Raw genomic sequence first — 20,237 nt, 5'->3', positions numbered from 1 at the left:
AATATATAGTGTTTAAATTATTTTATTTTGCTATAATTATTTTATATTATTTTATTTTTTCTCACTAGAAATTTTCTCAGAAATATGTGTCAGTTAGCATCTACAATGGCTCAAGAAAAACTCTTTTATTATTACCTTCCCCATATACACAGCTTTACTCTCTTCTTACTTTAAATATTTAAAAAAAGAGAGCTATAGGTAATAAAATAATATTTCTTTACCCCACCCCCCTTAGGTGAATTCTATTTAGTATGATATATGGAATTGGCCAACTACAAAGTCAGGCAGAGTCCTCAAGACCATCTTCAGTTCTGAAACCAACTGCAAGTTCCAAGAGTTGCCAAAACCACCCTCAGTTTCCTTGTGCTAGAGGGAACTCACAGAATTCCCTGAAAGCTATTATGCTCATGGTTACAATTTATTACCCGAATAGCATGCAGATTAAAATCAGCGAAGGGAAGAAATGCATGGGGCAGAGTCCAGGAGACGTACCAAACATAGAGCTTCCATTGTTCTCTCGCCATGGAGTCAGGGTGCATTACTCTATCAGCTTTGGTCTGTGGCAGTAGGCACAGAGTATTGCCAACCAGGGATGCTTTCCTGAGCTTTGATATCTAGAGATTTAACCAGGGCTTAATCATGTAGGCATTGATTGATTGATTGATTGCCCAAATGGTTAATCTCAATATCTAGGTTGACTGATAACACATGACCCAAAGCCCCTACCCTAAGTCACAATGTTAGTCTTTCTGGCATGGTCAGCCCCTACTCTAAAACTATACAGGTGTGGCTAACTGCCACCCTAAATCACATGGTTAGAACTATTCAGTATGACCCAAGACACTCAGGCAAAGAAAGAATACTACAGGTTACCTTCCAGAAGCTGAGGGAAAGGGCAGATCTCTCTGTATATTCGTGATTTGTATTACAAATTTTGAATTTGTAAAGGCCTAATTCTTTACAACAAATATGGGTGGTTGAAAAACTTAGAGGTGTCCATTTTCTTATATGTCAACTGCATTCTTTTCTCTATAAATTTACACATTATTCCTAAAACGTATATATTTACTCATGAAATTAGTTTACAAATAATTTGAAATATATTATTAATTGATAGCTGATCTCAGGTATATGGATAGCAATAATTTTTCTCAATTCAGCTATTTTATCTTATAATATTATCATTATCTTACCTGAAAAATCATATGAAATTACTAAAAGAATTTAATAAAAACATTTTAGATAATAGGTATTTTAATTCATTTATGCAATACTTACTTGTTGAATTCCTCCTGTATGTCAGATATCACAATACATAATTTGTACATAATAATAAATAAGACCTAGTCCCTTCCTCAAAGAATTACAGTCTAGTAGAAGAAATGAACAACTAAATAATTAGAATAGAAAGGGATAGTTAAAATGAAAATATGCAAGGGGCAAACACCTAACCAGGACTTTGGATTCTAGAGAAGAAAGGGACATCTAAACCACGACTTGAAGTTAGCCAAGTGATAGAAGTGGGAGATGGAAGAATCCAGACAATGCAAGTGATATGTACAAAAGTCTGCAGGAAAGAGAACACATGGTAAAATGTAAGTTTCTGGGGCACAGGAAGTGGGAAAAGAGGTAGCAAAAGTGTGTACTTCATCCTGACATCAAAATGTCTCATTATGTGCTTACAAAATTCTGCCATTGTGATGGGCTATATGAACTTGCTATCCTAACTCTGCTTGTACCTGAAAAGAAGTAGACATGTATTATCTTAAGAGCAGATGCCAGAAGTCTTAATAAGCATGCTGAATAATTCATTCAAACAATGTATATTAGGTGTTATTATATCCCTGGGACTGTGCTGGTCTTAGGGATACAGCACATACAGCTATACACATGTAACACAGGGATACAATGCTGGAGAAATCAGGCATGTTTTCTCCTCTCATAAAACTTACAGTCCTTCAGGGAAACCAACTTTAATCATATAATTGCAAAAATATTTTATTGTAAATGAGATATATAATATCACATTAAGTAAAATGTGCTATGGCAAAATGTAACAACAGAAAACAGAAAGACTTGCTTAAGGAAATGATTTGAACTGATATTGGTGGGGGAGGGTAAATGTTATTTAGATGAAGGTGGTAAGAGGGTGGGGTATGAAGAGATCAAATTCCAGGAAAGGAAACACCTTGGAGAACCAGAGATAGGAGATAACAAGATACATTTAAGGTCTTAAAAAGGGAATGTTCTTCTGGAGAGCAGAGTGTAAGTGAAATGGTGGCACTAGTTGAGCTGGAATATTGGACAGAATTTAGAGAATGGAGCCAAGCTGACTATCATAACACTTATGGCTTTTATTCCAAGAAGTGGAACATTTTTAAAGGTTTTAGTTTGTTTTTATAGAAAGGGATGATTTAATCATAATTTGCATTTTTTAAAGGTCACCCTGAGTGCTAAGTGGAGAAAAGAATAGTTGGGACAGGGGTGAGGGTCATGACCAAATAAGACATAGTAGTTCAGTGAGAGATGCTGGTAGCTTGGACAAGGACAGAGGAAGTATTGAAGAAAAGGAAAGGATAAATTCAATAATTTATGATGGAATTATAAGGAAGTTGAAGAAGATGAGATGTTAAGAATTTTCTCAAACTTTCTGGAAAATGTGCTGTCACAGATGACTAGAAAAGTTGGGTGTTTGGGGAAGGAAGTTCAAATGCTATTAGAAGTCAAGTAAAATGAGTTGAAGAGTTGGGAACCAGATTAAAATGGACTGAGGGGTAAGAGATAAAGAAATGGCAAAAGCTAAAAACAGAAAGTAAGGGTTTGAGGAAGAAGTATTGTCAGAATCCAAGCAACCATCCAATAATTAAGCAGCTTAACATGAGGAAAGAATAGTTGTTTGTTTCCAAGGAAAAGAAGAGAAGAGCAGAGAGAGGTAAGATATGGGAGTGGGAGTGAGTGCCAACAAGATGATAGGGAACAGAGAGAGGTGAAGGTCACTGAGAAATCCTTAGTAAAAGTATGACCAACAGGACTTTTAAAAATAGAAATATACAGTGGATGATAATTGCCCTACTTTGTGGGATACAACCAATTCCATGACCTTTCACTCTTTAGTACACCTACTTTACTAGGGAATACTTCGTGCTAGTAGGTTTCATGGCAAAATAGAGAAAAGGCTGGTCTGGAGCTCCTTGGACAAGAGAATAGAAGGAAAGAATTCCCCTACCTGAGGAATTTGAAGAAATCTTGGAAACTGGATTTTTACCCAATCTTAGACCTCAAGGGACAGGAAGACCCCAACTAACATTAAATTGTATGACCTCTAGTTTCATTTTTACAGAGATTTTAATTACTGAAACCAAGGAACAAGGTGTGTGGCCACTGACCAGTTCTTTATATGGAGATAGTAGTATTCTATTACAACCAACTGAATCAATCTGCTCAGATGATAACCAGCTATTATTTTTAATTAATCTTATTAATCAAGCAAGGGTTGCAACCCAAATACTTTCCAAGACCAGCAGGGAATTTAATATGTGAAGGGGCCACCAACAGAACCAATGGTGAAGCAGAGCATTTATTCCACATATAGTCATTAAATAATCAAAATTTTAAAATTTGCAGGTCTGTCATATAACAGAAACAATACCTTCATCTATTACGTGAAATATTAACCTAGTCATTAGTTTTTCATCCTTTAATCTATCTGGATATCTATAATTGCAATAGTAAATCAATATTTTTGTTTCTCAGGAAAACCAAATGTCTATTTAAAAATCGAGTTTTCCAAATTTTTCTCTTAAGAGAGTATTTTGGAGATAATGAGCATGGACTATGTTATGCTCCTCCAACCAAGCAAACCGAGTAACCATAGTTAAATTACTTGGCTACTCTAAGTCTCACTTTTATCTTTAGTAAAATGGACAAAATAGGACCTATCTCGTAGGACTGTTTTCAGAAGAGAATCCCAGGATCTGTATAGAGGAGGCATTCGATAAATATTAGCTAATTTTAGAAATTGCATTGGGATGGTGCCTTATCATTCACAAGCAAAATTCCCTCAAGCCTCCTTAAAAAAACATGTGTTAAACACTATTCTAAGCACTGGGAATAGAACAGTGAACAAGACAAAAATCCTTGCCCACAAGGAGGTTATATTTGGCCAAAACAGAACATGTTAGTAGAATTGTCCATTTTGACAGTTTCTGCACACTTTTAGTATCTTTGTAAAATGAACCGTGGCACGTCTTGAAATTAGTTGTTTAGATTGGTTTTACATAACCAAATTAATAATTCTCCCTAGCCATACAGCATTTATGTATCTTCATTGATATTCAACATCAAGATTTTTGGACCTTCACATTTCTTTTTAAAAGACATCAATGAAATAGTTTCATCCTGTGTTTTCTCTCAAAATGCCCTCTGATTATATAAATAATAGAATATTAAAGACATTAAAACTAAAAAGGACCTTAGGTAATTCACTCTATTTTTCACTTGAGATTCCAAAGCCCAGAGTTTAAGTAACCTAAGAACACACAGACAGTTAGCACATCTAAAACAGGTGTTCATTTTGTTAGGGGAAAATGTACCTCTCATATCCTAAATACCATTTAGTTGGTGAAAAAAAGGTACTGATTTGAATGACTGCTGTTTTTGTCGACAGCTGGATTCCAATGGGGAGCTGCTCATCCGAAATGCCCAGCTAAAACATGCTGGGAGGTACACGTGCACCGCTCAGACAATTGTGGACAATTCTTCAGCCTCAGCTGACCTTGTTGTGCGAGGTAAGAGTTTCAACATTTTGGAATCACAAAACCAAAGCTATTTGATTTACATAAATATGTATAATCTTCTGGTAACTCTGGTACGAATTCTTATATATTTAGAGTCTCGATCCTTGAGAACAGTTCTTCACCCATGCCTAAGACTGATTTATGCCAGCCAAGTAGTAAACAGAACTGATTTTGTTTTACTAACTACGTATTTTTTAGCAACTTACACCACATACCTCCTACTAAATGTTTGTGCTTTTAAACTTGGTACTTACCAGAAGTTCTCAGTTCCTGCTAACACTTTTCACGTGTTGAGTAGAGTTTTGTTTCCTTTTTTATTTTTTACAGAAAAAATATACTGGTGCTGTTTATTATAACCTCAAGTGTTATACGTTTACCGGTATCATCTTAGAATAAAAAATGATTTGTACATGTATCGTGTTTCTATTTTTTGCTGATTTTCAGACTAGTGCTTTTGTTCTTATAAATGATTGAGAATGCTTGGATACATGCTTATTGAAAATACAATGCCTTTGCTACTGGCCTCTGCTATATAGCTGTGAGGCCAGCTCAGAACATGCCTTACTTTATTTAAAATCATTCATCGGCTCTTTACTCCCTGGCTACAGAATGAAGACCATTCCTTTTAGCTAAGCACCCAAGAAGTTCCATGAGGTGTGGTGACCTCGGCCTGTTTAGCTTTAATCTCTCACCATTCCTCCTGACCAACTAGTCCACAGAAATACCCTAGGATTTCTACCTCTGTTCCTTGGTTCACAGCATTCCTTCCACATTGCTGTTTTCATTGATTGTTGCCCAAATCCTATCCATCCTTCAAGACTTGGCTCAAGAAGTAACAAACTCATGAGTCATTTTTTTGATGTCCCAAATATGAGCCCTCTCTTCTAAATTCTCATAACAATTACTACTTTCTCTAATGTGTTTTATAGCAATCTGTACATATGAGTTACCTTCTCTAAGTTGTGAAATTCACATATGCATTTTAATTAATATTTAGTGAGTTGCAGAATTCTATCTCATAGTTTCATTGTTCTCTTTCCCTCTGTCTCAGTGACATGTTAAAATTTGTATTTTTTTCACATTTTACCTACTAGAAATATTTATTGACCATTAGTTATTGCACTTCTTTTTTTTTTTCAGTCAGCTTTTGCACAATCAGATAAACAATTAGTAAATGAGATGATATTCATGGTTTGTCTTAATACCCATTCTGGATCCAGATCAATATAATTTCACTTAATCTCATACACCTCCTGCATTTTCCTCTAGAACAATGGTAATATGGAGTCTGTCAGTCACATTGGAAAATATTGAAAACCCTCTTATTCCAGCTGAATATATTCTTCAGTAGAGTAATGGAAGTCTAGCTGAAATTTCTTTATCCAAATGAACTTAGGCATTTATTACACACAACCCTTATTGAAAATTAATAAAACTCCAAGGCTACAAAATGCTAAATTAAAGGAAGTTCATTTAGGTTCAGTATTTCTATTAGGAACATTTTATTATCTGCAACATCTACTGTCTGTGAGAGTTATCAGGGAGAGGGACTATTCACTGTTCTTTCTAGTCAGACCACTAGCTGTTAAGCCACTTCCAGCAATAGTCTATGCTTGTATTTAATTGAAATTATTTGCATATTAAAAGATTATCATTAGTGTTACAATAGGGGTTATGTTACAATGCCTGTGCATCAGTGTCTTCATATAACTACATTGCAGTAAGCTCCCAGTATTCACAGGGAAGATGAAGTTTTACAGATGTAGTCAAAGAATATTAATAATCTTATCCACTCATACTTAGGTAATTAATAATCATCATACTCTGTATTTTTTACAGTAAAACCAATATTAAAAAGGTATAGCAGGTATTATGTGAAAATATAAAGTTGTTTTTTGTTCTAAAGCCCTTTAGTCATAGGAAATATAACTTAAAGCAATGCAACCTGGTAAGTGCACTTAGTAGAAATATGATATAGCAGTTTAAGTCCCTGCACTATAGCAGGATGTTGAAAAAACTATACAGGTAGATAAAAATATTGCTTAACACTGATAAAAGTCTGAAAGTTGTAATCATTCTCCAAACATTATTTCTAATAATATAAAAGGTATTCATTCTATATCAAGAGAAATTTGCAATTCAAATAGTCAAATACATTTCTGCATAGCTTGTGTCAAAAATGTATATGAAGTAGACCTTCAAATATGATTTGTATATTTAAATCATGGAATATAAAAATAAAGTTTTCTTTATTTCTTATAATAATGATGAGTAATATATAAAATGACATAGTATGCCTAATGTAATATTATTGGTCCATTTATCCACTTAATTATGTTTTTTCATTTAGTCTAGGAAATCATAACCTGGAGTCCATGGACAGATTTCAAGAGGTCCATGGATCTCCTGAAATTGAACTGAATTGAGTTTAGAATGGAGGCAGTGAATTAGTTAAATATGAGTGCTTCTGTAACATTGCATCTGATTTCATGGAGCTTTTTACCCAGAGAAAACTCACTCCCCCACTTATCTGTTTAATGTTTGGTAGAACAGAGAAACAAGGAAGACAATAGCAATTATTGTCAACTAAAAACAATTTATAGAAAACTAGCCCAATAATCAAATATAAGCCATTGTCTTTTTGTAGTAGTCGTAAGTGTTTACTTGTAAAAACCTATAGTACTTCAATTTATTTAGCTACTAATTGAGTCCACAGGTGCTCAAGGAAAAGAGACCATAAAACTGACATACATTGCCTATTTCTCCAGTTATGCAAACAATTTCAAGTCATGAGGTAGTACTGGCCATGTAATTTTCACTTTTGATGTCCAAAACTGCCTTTTATACTAGTTCTATCCTTTCAGTTTGGAAATATTTCTCCTAGTATTTCTATAGTATAGACATTATTTTTGTAAAAATAAGCTTTATTTAAACGAAGTTGCCCTGGAAGCCTAATATATAGAATTCAAACTGCACTGATTGAAAGAAGTGAAAACTGTTTTTTATGGCAAAATGTTCATTCACTGTTCTAAAAACTCCACGGCTCTAAAAGCACCAAAGATTTTAGATAAATCAATAAACATTATTCATCACAGCCCTGACAAAAGTAAAGGATTACACTCTCTGAAATAGTGAGCATTCAACATAGCCCCTTTAGGATTCTAACAAATTTAGATAAATCAAATATGGAATTATGCAAAAAATGACAAGCCATAACAACAGAGAATCAGGAAGGGTTAAAAACAAAACAATATAGTTAGAGTCTAGAGTACATCAGATACTCTCATCAACAGAATAAGAATAAAAATAATCATGCCTAAATATTTAGATAAATAAGAGAGGAAATGATAAAAATGAGTTGGAAATAAGATACTATAAAATGAGGAAGTGTGGGGGGAAAAGGAAGAACTATAAAAAATAAACAATCATTGAAAATAAAAAAAAATCAATGGATGGGTTAAACAACAATTAGAGACCAATTAGGAAAAAATTAGGGACCTGAATGACAGATATGAGGAAATCATCATATTTCATCACAGAAAAATGAAGACTAATCATGAAAAAAAAAAGATTATGACATTAATGACACAATGAGAAAGTAATGCTAGTCCCATTGGATTACCAGAAGAAATATTAGAGAAAGTAAGAAAGAATAATTTTCAAAAAGATAATGACTATAGATTTGGGAGGATTAGTGACAATTATGACTTCTCATTTTCAAGGGTCACAATGAAACACAAGAAACTTAATAAAAATAAATAAGACTGCAGAACATTCAAGACAAATAGAAGATTATAAGAACAGCAAGAGTAAAAAATATTTTTTGCAAAGACATAACAATTCTGATGGCCAACTACTCAGCAGCAATAATAAAAGTCACAAGGTAATTGGGGGATCCACACTTCAAGGTGACCCTCAGTGATCCTTGCTTTCTGATAAACCAGCCCCTGTGTAATCCCTCTAACACTTAGGGTTGGTGTGTGTGCCAGCAGAAGTGACAGTGCTGAACATTGTCATAAATCACATTACTGCTTCTGCCTTAGTTTTTGGAAGTCTCATTCTGGAGGAGGCCAGCTGCCATGTCATGAGGATATTTCAGCAATCTTGTAGAGAAGCCCACATGAAGAGGAAATGAGACCTCCTATTAATAACCAACACCAACTTCCCAGTCATTTGAGTGAGTCATCTAGAGAGCAGATCTTCCAGTCAAGCTTTCAGATGACTGTTGCCTTGGCCAACAGTTTGATTATAACTTTCATGGCAGACCCTGATCAAGAACTATTCAGCTAAGCCACTCAAGAATTCTTAATCCACAGAAACTGTAAGATATAACTGTTTATATGTATAGCTGACTCACTTTGTTATAAAGCAGAAACTAACATACAATTGTAAAGCAATTATACTCCAATAAAGATGTTAAAAAAAAAAAAAAGATAACTGTTTACTATTGTTTTAAGCCACTCAGGCCTGGGGTAATTTGTTATGCAGCAGTAGATAACTAATACAACCATGGAATGTGCTGAAAGAAAAATAATTCTCCACCAAGAAGTATATATACAGACAATTTATCATTTCATAATGAGGAAAAATAGTTATATTTAGACCAACAGAAACAGAGTTTATTTCCCAAGAGACTCTTATGTCTAAAGGAATATTTAATGGGTAAATTTCAGGAAGAAGGAAAATAATGCCAGGGTAAAGTTCTGAGACATCAAATAGCATGATGAACAAAGAAAACAGTAAACATATCCAAATCTAAGCAAACAGAGCTAAACTAGACTTCAGAATATGCTGTGGTCTGGGTTTGAGAACTGGCAAGAATAAGTTGCACACTGATCAAGTTGATAGTTGCTTTTACTTCAAGTTTCTATTAAAACAACAAATCTGACATATATCTGTATGTATGTATGTATGTATATGAATATGTGTGCATATTTTATATGGTCAAATATAGAGAATGCATGAAAATAATAATCACGAAATATAGGGGAGTGGTTACCTCTGGGTTGGAGATAGGAGAGGAGGTGAGTGTGGTTAAGGAGGGAGGGGATCCACAAAAGGCTACATCTGTATAAGTAATGTTTTATTTCTTAAGCTGAATGGTGAGTTTGTAGGTGGTCATTTCTTATTTTATACAGCTTTACCTAAATGTTAAATATTTCTCAATATATTTAATTTAATTAAACAGGGTGACCTGCTATCCCCTACTTCCTCTCCACCAACCTTCTCAGCAAAGATTCATGAAAAATCTTTGTGTAACTTCTGGGCGCAGGTGCCAGACTTGGCTGTACATCAGATTTACTACTACGATTAATTTTAAATACACAATTCTAAGCCCCTCTTGGAAGTTTCTAAATTAATAGCTCTGGGATGGGTTTAGCAAAGCTAGATTAAAGATTGGCCTGGTGAACCATGGTGCATCAACACTGGACACAGAAATTGACCCATACACATATGCTCAACTGATTTTTAACAAAAATGCAAATTAATTCAGTGGAGGACGATTAGCCTTTGCAATAAATGGTGCTAGAACAAATGAGGATTCATAGTCAAAAAAAAAAAAAGGACCTTGATCTAAACCTCAGACCTTATACATAATTAACTTGAAATGGATCATGGACTTATTTGTAAATTTTAAACTATGAAACTTTTAGAAAAAAAAAATGTATAGGTGAAAATCTTCAGCTCTTAGGGCTAGATGAAGAGTTCTTAGACTTGACACCAAAAGCATAATGCATAAAATGAAAAAGTGATAAACTGAACTTCATCAAAATTAAAAACTTTTGCTTTGTGAAAGTCCCTGTGAAGATGATGAAAAGACAAGCAACAGACTGGGAGAAAATATTTGCAAACCATGTATTCAAGAAAGGTTTGTATGTAAAATATATAAAGAACTCTCAAAACTCAAAATTAAAATAACCTAATATGAAAAAAGACAAAAGACGTGAACAGACATTTCATTGAAGATGATATACAAATGGTAGATAAACACATAAAAGATGTTCAATGTCATTAACCATTAGGGAAATGCACATTTAAAGCCACAGTGATATATCACTACATACCTATAAGAATGGCTAAAATAAAAAAGAAATAGTGATGCAGAAAAACAGAGTCACTCACTCACACATTGCTGGTGAAAATGTAGAATTGTACAGCCACCCTGGAAAAGAGTATGGCTGTTTCTAAACATGTGCTTACTACAGGACCCGGTAGTTGCACTCTTGGACATTTATCTCAAAGACATTAAAACTTATGTCCACATAAAATATATATACACAAATGTTCATAGCTGTTTTATTCATGATAGCCCAACACTGGAAACAAATGCCCTTAAATAGGTGAGTGGTTAAACAAACTGTGGTATATTAGTACCATGGACTATTACTTAGCAATAAGAGAAGAATGATCTATTGATGTGTGCAATTTGGATATATCTCAAGGGAATTAATGCTGAGTGAAAGAAAGCCAACCTCAAAAGGTTACATACTGTATGATTCCATTTATTTAGCATTCTTGAAATGACAAAATTATACAGATGGAGAGTAGATTAATGGTGGCTTAGGGAGGCTAGAGGAAGTGGAGTAGCTGTAGCCATGAAAGGGTACAACAGCGGATCCTCATGATGAAATTGTTCTGTATTTTAACTGTGGTCATGGTCCCAGAAGTCTACACAGGTGATAAAACTAAAAGTTTCTTAGAACTAAACAAACACATAAACACACAAATGAATGAATGTAAAACTAGCAAAATCTGTACTATAAGGTTGATGGATTATGTCGATGTCAATTTTCTGGTTCTGTTATTGTATTTAGTTATACAGAAAGTTATGGTGAATAAATGAGTGAAGGATATGCAGGACCTTCCTGTATTAATTTGCACAGTTGCATGTGAATCTATAATTATCTCCAAAAAAAAGTTTAAGAAAAAAATCACTGGACATAAAATACACTGAAAATATAAAGAAAATATGTACATATGGGCTATTTTTTCAAAAATAGTATAATATTAGTAGAAGGCAAAGAGTATGGCACACCCAGAGGTAATGTTTGAACAAGTGGTGGCCACCAAACTGCCTTCCAAGGAAGTGGATCCAGGCCTGGGAAGGACCTAGTGGGGTTGCAGCTTTTGGACCAGGGTTGAATTACTGAAGGCAATAGAAGAGAGTGTGTGTTCTACTTCTTTCCCCAGAACCCTCCTTCACTCCTTTTTCCCTATGCATTTCTGTCTCCCCTTTAAATAAATACTGGATATATTTTTAAAGAACGTCATTATGGAGGGCATCAAATTACAGCATTCCAGAGTGACCAGGTGTTTAAACTTGGCCTGGGCTGGCAAATCTCTATTTTTAATAATGCCCCATGATGCTTGTGATGAAGTGGTCTTTAAATGGTTTTTGGAAATTATTGTTCTAGGGAATTCTTGGAAAATAGTTTGAAAGTCGTATTATTTTGTTTATGGAATGGGTAAATTATATTAGAAATGTGTTTCAAAAAGATGGTAAGGTCCCCTTTTCCTCCAGTTCATCCTGTTCAAACCAAATACAAGTCAATCAACAGACAATTGAAAAACTGTTATGAATATTTGGCTAGAAGTCAGGGAAGGGAGCTCTGACGTAAGGACAGGAGTGGCATGGAAATGGAGGAAGGCAGTCCAGGTGGTGAGAAAAAGAGTTAACTCCATGTGTTTTTCCCTTACCCTCATATCATTTTAGCACAGCTACACTTAAGCCCTAAGTCACACCAAATAAGATAGCTTCAAAAACTCTAAAGTTAATCAAGAACCACTCAATCTATGTATCAATGGTAAGTAAAAAAAAACAAAAACAAAATATGAGTAAATATTTCCCAGCTAGAGCACTGATATAAAAATGAAGATAACTTTACAAGAGATTGTAATGCCATTTCTTGGTATTATGGCAGTTCAAGTAATTTATAGAAGATTTTACTAAATTTTTTTCTATCAGAGCATATATTGACACCAATTTAAATTATTATTATATTAGTGAAAGAGGTAATTTCGGAATAAAACTTTAAAACAGAGGTGCGTATAATATAGCCAAAGGGATTTAGCACTCAAACAACTACAAATTTCTTAATATCTAGAAGACCTTTACAGTTAAAAACTATTTTTAGTTAAAAGAAAAAGAACCAGCTATTAGACTTCAAATGTTTTTAGGCTTCTATACAAATGGTAGATAAAAACATAAAAGATGTTCAATGTCATTAACCATTAGGGAAATGTACATTTAAAGCCACAGTGATAGATAAAATAAAATCCAAATCAAGAGGATTGATACAAATTTCCTTTTTGTTGTTGTTATTGTAATAAAGGTTGTACTTAATAGGTTCCACAAAAGTGTATTTCGGGTTGTTTCATCAAGTAAGTTTTGGTGCACATCAACAGCCCTGTATGAATGTTTTTAGCAAAAGATGTTTCTGGAGGACTTAGTGCTTTTCAGTTAAAAAAAAGTGTCATTTAGAAGGAAAGGTGTTTCAGGATTTATCTGACAGCCCTTGTGGGAACATTTATGTAGCTTGCCAAATCTAAATTCTCTTTTATGACTGCACTTTTGGACAACATTCAAAAATGGACCATAAAATTAGGCCACAAAACAAGAAATGAGGCTTTGACATCTGTGTTTTACTACTTTCCATGGCATTTCTGCTGTATTATAAATATCCTTGGCAATGCTACCGACTGTTAGGAGGACCTTCCTGACACCTGGCTGAACATAATGTTTGTCACTAAAACTGCCAAAACAGAAAATGCAATCATGATTATACTTTTCACGTCTGCCCCCTCTTTTGCATCTTATATACCATATTAAACAAAATTTCTTAATACAAGGCTGAGATTTAAAAACAAACAAAAGAAAAAAGACTTTCACTCTCTGAAACTTTTAGTCTGATTCTCAACACTAACCTGTGCTATGTGAAATTTGGAAACATTTAGGAAAAAGTGTAACTAAAGGTCCAGTGGATAATACAAAACTGTGTAAATCATTGCACCCCCAAATTAAGTTTGTATTGTTTATATTTTTATATTAGAAGCTTATATTCATAGTTTTATGTAGATTTTTATTTAGATTAGAATATTGTGTGTGTGCATGTGTGTATGTATGAATGCCAAAATGTGTGTGTGTGTATTTCTATTGCCAAAATACAGTTGCAGAATGGAAATGGATATGTTAGATGTCATCTTTATTTGATGTAATCCCCTGAAGTTTTATTACTTGGCCTAATGACATGGTTACCAGATTCTTTCTTAAGGAGGTCATTTTGGTTGATGACTAACCCACTTTTAAATCCTGTTTTGGCTAAGTTAAGGTAATATAGCCAAATAAATAACCTGCTGGAAGCTGTCAATATACTTTTTAGTCTGAATAATACTGCTGTATTTTAAACAATCATAATGGTTGGCCAATGGTCTTTTCTACAGAAAATGCTCTTGAGTATTTGTTACTCCCAGATGTTCTATGTTAGCAGAGTTCATATCCAGAGCACACCTCTCTTCGCTATCCAGGCAAACAATTTTGAACCATTTACTTGGAGATGTTGTTCCAGATTAATTAGTACTCTTTCTTAAAAAATATGAAGTAAACATTTTCTTTGTCTCAGATAAAAGGGTTCTAATGGTCCTATTATTGGAAAATCATGCACCAGTTGCATCTTCTTTCCTTCCAACTTCTTCAGAGTAGCTACATGAAATATCTGTATTTATGTTAAAATTGGAATATACAATTTTAAATCTAGAATTAATCCTGGAGGTCATCTAGAAAATTTCCATCCCTTTATACTACAAAATTTAGACTTCAAGAGAAAGAGACTTGTCTTGTATTACCCATCTATTTCGTGACAATCATTTTGGAACCTAGGCTTCTTCCAGACAGTAGGAATAAATAAAATCTATAGTTAATTTCTAAAGCTTCTGTAGTTAGTGCTTTAAAATTTTAATACTTCAATACTCTAAAACTTTCAATAGTTAATTTGGTACAGTACCCAAACGATTACCAAGTCTGTTCTAGAATTGCTGCTACTAAATGGTGAAAGTTACTGACTGCAGTTCTGCTCTTCTCGCTTTCCCATCCATTGTCCAGCACATGTTAATAAATAGTAGTTGAGTTTTTAAAACACTGTGGGAAAAATAAAGCCAAAGACATTTATTTAAAAAGGTTAAATTACCACCTGTTGGATTATTTAGCATTCTATTTGTATGGCTAACTCAGGGACCTTGGCTATTTGTGAAAGCAGAAGGACGGTGAGTCTGCCGTCATGTTAAAAGTTAGTGGAACTCTTGGTGCTAAATCAGGATTTAGATTTCTGCGGTATCTGGCATTAATATTTACCCAGTGTTCAAGAATTCCTATATTCAAGTTATTATTAAATAACCAAATGTTGATTTATGTTCGAAATTATTATTTAAGCATGGCATGCCTAAATTAATTCAAAAGGACTTTTAAATTAATTAATTTAATCACTATAAAATTAGGAAGAACAGATTAAAAAGTTGCACGTGGTGTGCACACAAAGCCAGACAGACGCACGAGTACACACACAGCTTACCACCTCCACCCGCCTCACACACACACGCATATGTGAAGACATCCAGAAAAGAGATTCACTTATACAGGCAGAAAGATGTGTCCAGATCATCAGAGTCAAATCAAAGAGAATAGTTGAGGTAGTTTTTCAAGTATTTGGGTCAGAAAAACACACATTTACCTCAGATACTTGGATAATTGCCTCTGCTTTCCACTTGCTTTGGCCAAGAAAGTTTGCCACAGAGACAGACTAAAGATTCCATCTCGTCAGTCCTTGCAGGACTGAGACAGGAAAATGGCCCTCGTTGCCCACATTGGCTGAAACAACGACTGACAGGGCGCCATTCGGAGGCATCCTGACCTCACTTGGCACTAAACCACAGCCATACACCTATTAATAACGAAGCCTGCCCAGAAATTAAGCTTTCTCATTTCCATTGAGAATCAACAAATTCAAAAGCTGCTAAGGGCCAGTTCTCCATAACTGTTGTAAGCTAAAGCTGAAATAATGAGCTGAAAGGCGTATCTGTTTATAATAAATACAGAATTTAGAAGGTAGCTTGATTGTTTCAAAGCTAGAACTTACAAGTAGTTCTATTTGATAAAAGCTCTAGTAAAAGTAGCAGCTTTCCCAATTACTACTACAGTTATGAAGTACATCAATAATTTGAAATTGTATTTTTCAAAGTCAGTTCAATGTAAATTGACATAAATTCAAGGAAGTGTTCAAATATATCAACAAAGTATGTAGTTCATTCAGAATGAGTCATGATATTTTAAGCTTTAAGAAGGATCTTGAAAGTGATTTAGTTTAACCCTTCATTTTACAAACTCAAAAATTGAAACATAACTGTGTGAGGGTTATAAACTGGTAGATGACACTGTGAAGGATGCACTGATATAACTTTAGATTACTTTTCTTTTTCCTCACTGGAGTACAGAGAGAGAAGTTTCCTTGTACGATTTCTTCTCTTCTTCAATTAATTGCTCCTGACTCTCTTTGTCTTATAATCAAACTGGAATTTATTCTTTGCTACACAGTCAGTCTGTATCCATGATTCCCTTAAAAAATAATCAGCAAACTTGCTTCTCCTCACTCTGATTCCAGGAGAGAAAGCAGGAAAGTTTTACAGAACTTAATAGCCTGGCAGGCTTTTAGACACTCCACTTCACTGGCCCATCATGGGCTTTATACATCAATGTCTACTTACCAGACAGTAATGTCAAATTAAGCTGACAATTACATCAAATTACAAGCAGTACAGATACCCAGTGATATCCAAAAGTCTTTATGGACATGAATAAATGGCAATTAGTTCATATTTAAAAAAATAATTTTAAATTATGCTGGCAAAATATTATATGTTTCCAACTCTAATCTTTATCCTGCGAAAAGACACATATTATGAATATAAAATTTTAAAAAGATATGTAATTATATAAGTTAATGTATAATATATGACATAATTATATAGTATATTATATAACAAAATGCAAATTACATAGCATATATTTATTATATTATGTTAGGATACGTAATATTTATTAAAGCCTTATTTTTTTTAATTTATTTTATTTTATTTATTTTTTGGCTGCATTGGGTCTTTGTTGCTGTGCATGGGCTTTCTCTAGTTATGATGAGCAGGGGCTACTCTTTGCATGGTGCTCAGGCTTTCCATTGCGTTGGCTTCTCTTGTTGCAGAGCATGGGCTCTAGGCACACGGGCTTCAGTAGTTGTGGTAAAATTGCGGGCTCAGTAGTTGTGGTGCACAGACTTAGTTGCTCTGCAGCATGTGGGATCCTCCCAGACCAGGGATCCAACCGGTGTCCCCTGCGTTTGTGGGCAGATTCTTATCCACTGCACCACCAGGGAAGTCCCTAAAGGCTAATTTTAACAGCACTATTTTAAGAGATGGATACTATCATTATCACCATTTTACACATAAGGAAATTGAGTACCAGAGAGACTAAGTTACTTGCCCAAGATCATTTAGCTACTAAGTAAAAGGACAAGATTTGAATATAGGCAGTCTGGCTTCACATATAACACCCAGTTCATTGCTATAACATAATATAATCAAACACTAATTCAGATATATTCAATGAGATAAAATAATCAATGTGGAAAAATTAAAATGTAGGCCTTTTTCTTTTTTGGTAAGAAATGTTTATTCTATAGAAAAGTTACTGATGCAGATTTTGCAATTTTATTTTTGCCCATAATGTATTTATGACTGGTCTAATAAAAAGGGAAAGTTATAATAATTAAAAATTTTTTCATGTAGTCAATGTCATACAATTATAATTACAACAGCAAAAACAATAAATCATAGTAGATGGTTTTAAGCTTGATTTTATAATGTGTCCTTTGGCCTTAAAAATAGTACATTCAAAATGTTTAAGTGTTTTAGATTAGAATGTATGTGTCTACAGGACTTTCATATAAATTTTATCATGTCATCCTAACAAAACTGCTGTGTGGTAGTCGTTCAAGGACTGGTAATCCATTCATAGGCAAAGGAAGTTTAAAACAGAAGAAGAAAAAGAAAATGAAAATATTCCTCAGAGTTCACATGATCAAGCCAGAACTTGGCCAGTTATCAGTGTTTCAAATTCACTACATAACTTACTTTTTCTCACTTCTCTTTAGTGTTTAACTTCCCAAATATAAAAATCAGATCAGATAATTTTATTGTACATCTGTTTCACGTTGGTATATGGTTTGTTTGTTAAATTGTCCACCCAAATACTCTGAAGCATTGATAATTCAAAGTTAATTCAGAGAGTAAAATCTTAAGTTATTTGAAACTAGAATTTCATAATGTCTTCTCTTTTTGGTTCATTTTACTTAAAAAAGAAGAGAAAATGCTTTAGCTTCATTATTGAAAAAATAACCAACAGAAGACTCAATGGTATAAAATCCCTTTTAAGCAAAACTATTTTTTTGGTGTGATTTTTGTAAAGTCTGCCATTTCAAGTCTCAGGAATGTGCAATTATTTCCTCACGGTGCCTTTTGCAGACTGGCTTCCTGCCACCACCATCTATCTCCTTCCCACCAGCCAACCTCACCAGCCCAGGCCCTGGGAATTTGATTGGGTCACAGAATTTCTTACACCTAAGCAAATGAAAATGAAGAAAACTCAGAGAAAACTTTTACCCTCTAAACCTGTGGTCAGTTTAACAAGCTGTGAAGAGGAGATTTTAGTCCTTTTAAATTCCTATCACATAGGTCCTCAAACTACCATCATCACTGGGATTAATAGAGACATACTCAAAGGGAAAGGGAGAAATGTAAAAGGATAATACAACCAACTATGGAATCTCCATTGGTATCCTACAAATCCAACTATTTCATAGTTTGCACCTTCCCTATTTCCTCTTCCGAGGTGACTACAGGATCCGGTCCTTGTGTGACAGAACCCCCTCTCCCATCCGTTATCTAAATTTGGCTTAGGACATCTCATTAGATCAACACAGCGGGGAGCTCCCAATCTTCTCTCTGCCACAGCACCTTTCCATTATAATGTTTAACTGCCCAATACACTCATGAGTGAATGCAGATTCTGGAATATATCCAAAAAATTAAAACACCATTTTAATTTCTAATTGCCCAATGCTTGTCATGGTCACTCTGTTGACATGGGATGAGGTGAGGGACTTGGTTGTGGCCCACATGCATTTCCCAGGGCACTGCTGGAATACCAACTCCCTTATCTGAAAGTGCATTGAGATTAAAGTGAACAGTGAACAAGAGCTAGCATAATTAAAAGGATAACCTTGAAACCACTTCATTTTTACAAAAAAAAATAATGTACAAACTTATGAATTTTCAATATTCTTAGTGACAAATAACTTGTGACCCACTAGAAGGTAGTGATCCCTGGTGTGTCACTGAATAGTCTGGGCTCTGTCACACTGAGGAATACACTTCTGAGCATCATCTCACTACAGTCTTAGTGGCTCTCAACAGCTAGTGTTTGAGCCCCCCTGCACATCCCTGAGAATTTCTCTGGGGCAAGGGACTCTTCCTGTTTGGAACACACCAGGTACTTCTGATGTTTGTGGTTTAAACAAGTTGGAGGACCACTGTTTGATATGTTCCTGCTGAGGTTGGAAGCCTCTGTTACTAATTCAAGAATGGCGCTCCAATGTGCAACAGTTTGGGGAGGCTCCCTGTATGACTGTTCACAGCCCCCTCTCTCCGCAAAGCTAACAAAACCTCATTTAAAAGGGAGAAAAAAAGAATATATTTAAAATTAGCAATTTCAGTTCTCATCAAAAGACTTGGAAATCTCTTACGTTTGAAAGACAAATGTAAGAGACAAATGTGTTTTGTGACCTTTGTTACCATTTATCATAGGACTAAATTTGCAATAAGCAGTCAGCAGTTTTCCTAGATACTATTTCTCCTACTTAAATAACTATAACCAGGGGGGCACTAGTAGTTATAAAGTGGTCTAATTATAATAATCAAATTATCCCTAGTTATGGTTAGGGAACATAGGAGGATGATCATCTTGTTAATACCATATTTTTCTACAATAATATAGTTATACTAATATATGCATATAGTCATTAAAAGATCCGCGTGGCACAATGGAAAATGTATGGCTTTTGGCATTAGGCAAACATAGATTAGAAACGCACTTCACCTGTTGAATAACGTGTGGTCTTAGGTCAGTCAGTTAATCATCATAAGCCTCAGAGTCCATATTTATGAAAGAGAATAATAACAACTCCAGTTCACACGTTGCCCATGATGACTTTCTATAAACATTTTCTTTTACTTCCCTCCCTTTTGCTATTAACGTCTATATAGACATAAACAATAAATATAATATTAATCAAGACACAGGTTCCCATGACTTCCAGCCCCAACCTCTGATTAAATTTCATA

At 34.4% G+C, this 20,237-nt stretch overlaps 1 protein-coding gene across 1 annotated transcript in view; it reads left to right on the top strand.

Annotated features, from left to right (window-relative positions):
- Positions 1-20,237, top strand: part of CNTN1 (contactin 1) — a 372,949-nt gene that overhangs the window by 259,405 nt on the left and 93,307 nt on the right. The window contains exon 15 of the mRNA XM_061206213.1: positions 4,667-4,787. Coding sequence (XP_061062196.1) covers positions 4,667-4,787 — 121 coding nt within the window. The remainder of the gene's footprint in view (positions 1-4,666; positions 4,788-20,237) is intronic.

Source organism: Eubalaena glacialis, chromosome 11 (genome assembly GCF_028564815.1).
Source record: "Eubalaena glacialis isolate mEubGla1 chromosome 11, mEubGla1.1.hap2.+ XY, whole genome shotgun sequence".
NCBI lineage: Eukaryota > Metazoa > Chordata > Mammalia > Artiodactyla > Balaenidae > Eubalaena > Eubalaena glacialis.
This window is presented reverse-complemented; position numbering and strand designations above follow the sequence as displayed.